At 35.1% G+C, this 3,344-nt stretch overlaps 1 protein-coding gene across 1 annotated transcript; it reads left to right on the forward strand.

The window, feature by feature from the left end:
* The first annotated feature begins 1,415 nt into the window (after positions 1-1,415).
* On the forward strand, positions 1,416-2,060 carry LOC114389911 (F-box protein SKIP23-like). The gene has a single exon (XM_028350616.1). It carries the CDS (start codon positions 1,416-1,418, stop codon positions 2,058-2,060), a length of 645 nt encoding a protein of 214 aa, XP_028206417.1.
* The last annotated feature ends 1,284 nt before the right edge of the window (positions 2,061-3,344 follow it).

The raw sequence follows: 3,344 nt of genomic DNA on the forward strand, positions 1-3,344 counted from the left end.
GACAATAAACAAAAATTTATAACTATATCTATCTATCTATCTATCTATCTATCTATATAGATAAAATTATAGATGGATAGATATAATTTAAGAAGAAAATATAAGAAAAATAAATAAAGAGGGTGTTCTTGTTCAAAACGTCATGTGATCTTCAACCAATTGTGGGCTTCAATATAATTACCAGGTGTTAGGGCCATAGCTTGTTTACAATATTCAGCGGCTTGATTAAACCAAGACTCCACAACTTTCGAGTCTCCTTCTCGAATGGCCTGTTCTCCTTGGTCGAAATAGGCGAGTCAATTCCTTTTTTTAGAACCGTCCTTGAGATTCATTTAGTATTTTGTCCAAGAGAAGGGGAATGAAAGGGAGCAAAATTCATCCTGAACTATCTTTTCATCTCCTCCAATATTTCAAAAATTTTGAAGAAGAGAGAAGATTTGAAATATTTCAATTACAATAACTAAAATGTTTTCTTATATCATAAAATTTAAAAATATAAAATATAAAAGTAAATTAATTTTTAAAACCTTTCTTCTCCCCTTATGAACAAAACAAGGGTTATCTTTCCACTCTTTCATTAAAGTTCATCCTCTCTTCCTCTTAATAAAAATTTCAAATCCTTTTTGTTCTTTCCTTTTCCTCATCTTAACAAGGGCCATAAGAATGTAACTTACCACATATTTTCTTAATCTATATGAGTAATTATTAATTAAATAAACTATTTTAAATTACTTCAAAATAAGCCACATATTATAAAATCATTACTTTTAACTATTAAATATATTTAAGAATAAGTACTTAAATAATATTTAATGTTGTTGTTATAGTATTTATATATTTATAAATATCTAAGATTGAAAGAGAAGAAAATAAAATAATTATTTTTTTATTCATTGTTTCTTTTATAGAATTTACTCATTGTTTGATGTAGGTGACTCGTCCATTTTTTTTTAATTTATCGAAAAGACTTTGGAAGTCAACCAATCGTAACAAAACAAACTTTCCTGATTTCCTATAACAAACCTAGGATGAAAAACTTTACCAACACGAAATTAGGAGTCTTTCTTCAAGTCTTCTACTTTCGCCTAATCTGCCTCTCAACTTCATGTAAACTCACACGTATCTTCTCTGAATTAAAGCAAAACCCTTTTGATAAAAGCCTTCAATAGAGTGATCAAGGCACAGACCAAGTTCATTTCTCCTTCTGCAAAGTCTAACACATAAAGCAAAAAAAAAAAAAAAAGCAAGGGTTTGAACTTTGAAGCCATGGATGGCAAAGTAGATTGGTCTGAACTTCCCATAGAGCTATGGCCCAAGATTGGAAAATATCTCCAGAACCACGTGGATGGAAAGTAGATTGATCTGAACTTCCCATAGAGCTATGGCCCAAGATTGGAAAATCTCTCTAGAACCACATGGATGTTGTAAGGTTTCACAGTGTTTGTGGGTCATGTCGATCTTCCATCCCTCCCTCTCTTCCAAATTCTCCTTCTTTCCCTATGCAAATTCCCCACCCATCGAACCATTCCATAGAAACCTTGCTCAACCAAGCCACAGTCTATGTTATTGAGCCAACTGATGCAAATGGAGCCTCTAATTTAGAGCCTTTGGCAATTTCAACCAAATGGAGGCTGATTAAGGTTGAGGAATCAAAGAATCACAATCACAATCACAATCACCCCTTGACTTTACTGAGTCCAATATCTGATCGCAAAATCTTGTACCCTCATGGCTCTAATTCCCCTATGTTGTGGAACTTGTTGGACTTTCGAGTCACTGAGTTGTGCAAATCATATACCCCCAATATCTCATCTGCCACTGTGAGCAAAGTTGTGTTCTTTCCCAATTCCCCTTGGATTGGTGTCGAAGATTCCGTGGCTTGTTGCATCTTTTTGGACGGCAAGTTGGGGTTCATGAAACATGGGGATGAGAAATGGAACCTTGTGGATAACGAGAACTTCTTCTACGATGATGTTATTGTGTTCAAGGGTCAGTTTTATGTGACTGATAAGTGGGGTACCATTTCATGGATTGATACCTCTTCTTTGAAATTGGTGTAGTTTTCCCCTCCCTTGTGTGGCTTGGGGAACAAGAAGTGTTAGAACAAAGGAGAAAATGGGTGAAAGTTTGAAAAAGAAAAAAAAAGCTTCAAGTCCCGCATTGCTCAGGGTAAACACTTGAATAGTGTTTCACTCCCTATATATAGAGCCTCTTTCTTCATTTTTTCTTGTCCCAGTTGAGAAGCATTTCCTCAACTTTTCTTTCTCCCTCCCAAATCTCAGCCAATGCATTTTCGGCAAACTTCTCCCTCTTTCTTTATGTCGCACTAACTTTTTGGTTGGCTATTAGAGTGACTTTTCAAGTCATATTTTCGGTTGGCTATTAGAGTGACTTTTCAAGTCATATTTTCAGGTGGCTTTAGAGTGACTTTTCAAGTCATACAAGAGGGTGTAATTCTAGAAAGGTTCCCTCAGTGCAGTGAGAATCTTATACAGTGATCTGAGCTGTTTTATCCTGGGGACTTTGTGGTTGATAGTCTGCTTGCACAATTTTTGGGCAGTGCCACAAAATGTCTTAAAGAAAGCGACATTGTCCGTGACTCAGCCAGTAATTTTTTCGGTTTGTCATAAATTATTTTTACAACAATTTTAAGATGTGTTTCGGTTCTGCCATGGCTGCTGTAGATATTACTGGCTCAAACAGCAATGACCTCAACAAACCTTTTAGGTTTAAAGGGTATCATTTCAAGCGTTGGCAACAAAAGATGATGTTTTCTTTAACTATGAGGAAAGTTGCCTATGTTTTGAACACTGATATTCGAGTGGTACCTGAAGATGCTGAGAAGGAAGTGAAGGATAAAATGATTGTGGAATTAGCTCTCTAGAATGAAAATGATTACCTATGCAAGAATTTCATTCTGAATGAGTTAGCTGATGGTCTCTATGATTATTATAGCCCATATAAGTCTGCCAAATTAGTTTGGCAGGCTCTTGATAACTGCTAAATAATAGTGAATTAATAGTGGAAAATCAGTCTAAAATTAACTTAGAATTAATTATTTAGCAGTCATTTATGCTTTAATTTGGAAAGATTTAATTAATTTCGAATTTTGATTGCAGATGTGAAAAAGGGAGGTACAACAAGCAAAAAGGAGCAGAAATAAAGGAAAAAGAAGAAAATCAGAAAAAGCCCAAGCCCAAGTTTGCACCTATAAATAAGAGGGTCAACCTAGGAAAACAGACACACTTCCTGAGAGCTCAGTTTTCAGACCTCTAGCACTCAGTTCTCTCACTTTCCTTCCTTTTTCTTATATTCTTATTATCTTTCTTTCACCCCCCTTCTCA

This window comes from Glycine soja, chromosome 16, assembly GCF_004193775.1.
Source record: "Glycine soja cultivar W05 chromosome 16, ASM419377v2, whole genome shotgun sequence".
In the NCBI taxonomy this organism is placed as follows: domain Eukaryota; kingdom Viridiplantae; phylum Streptophyta; class Magnoliopsida; order Fabales; family Fabaceae; genus Glycine; species Glycine soja.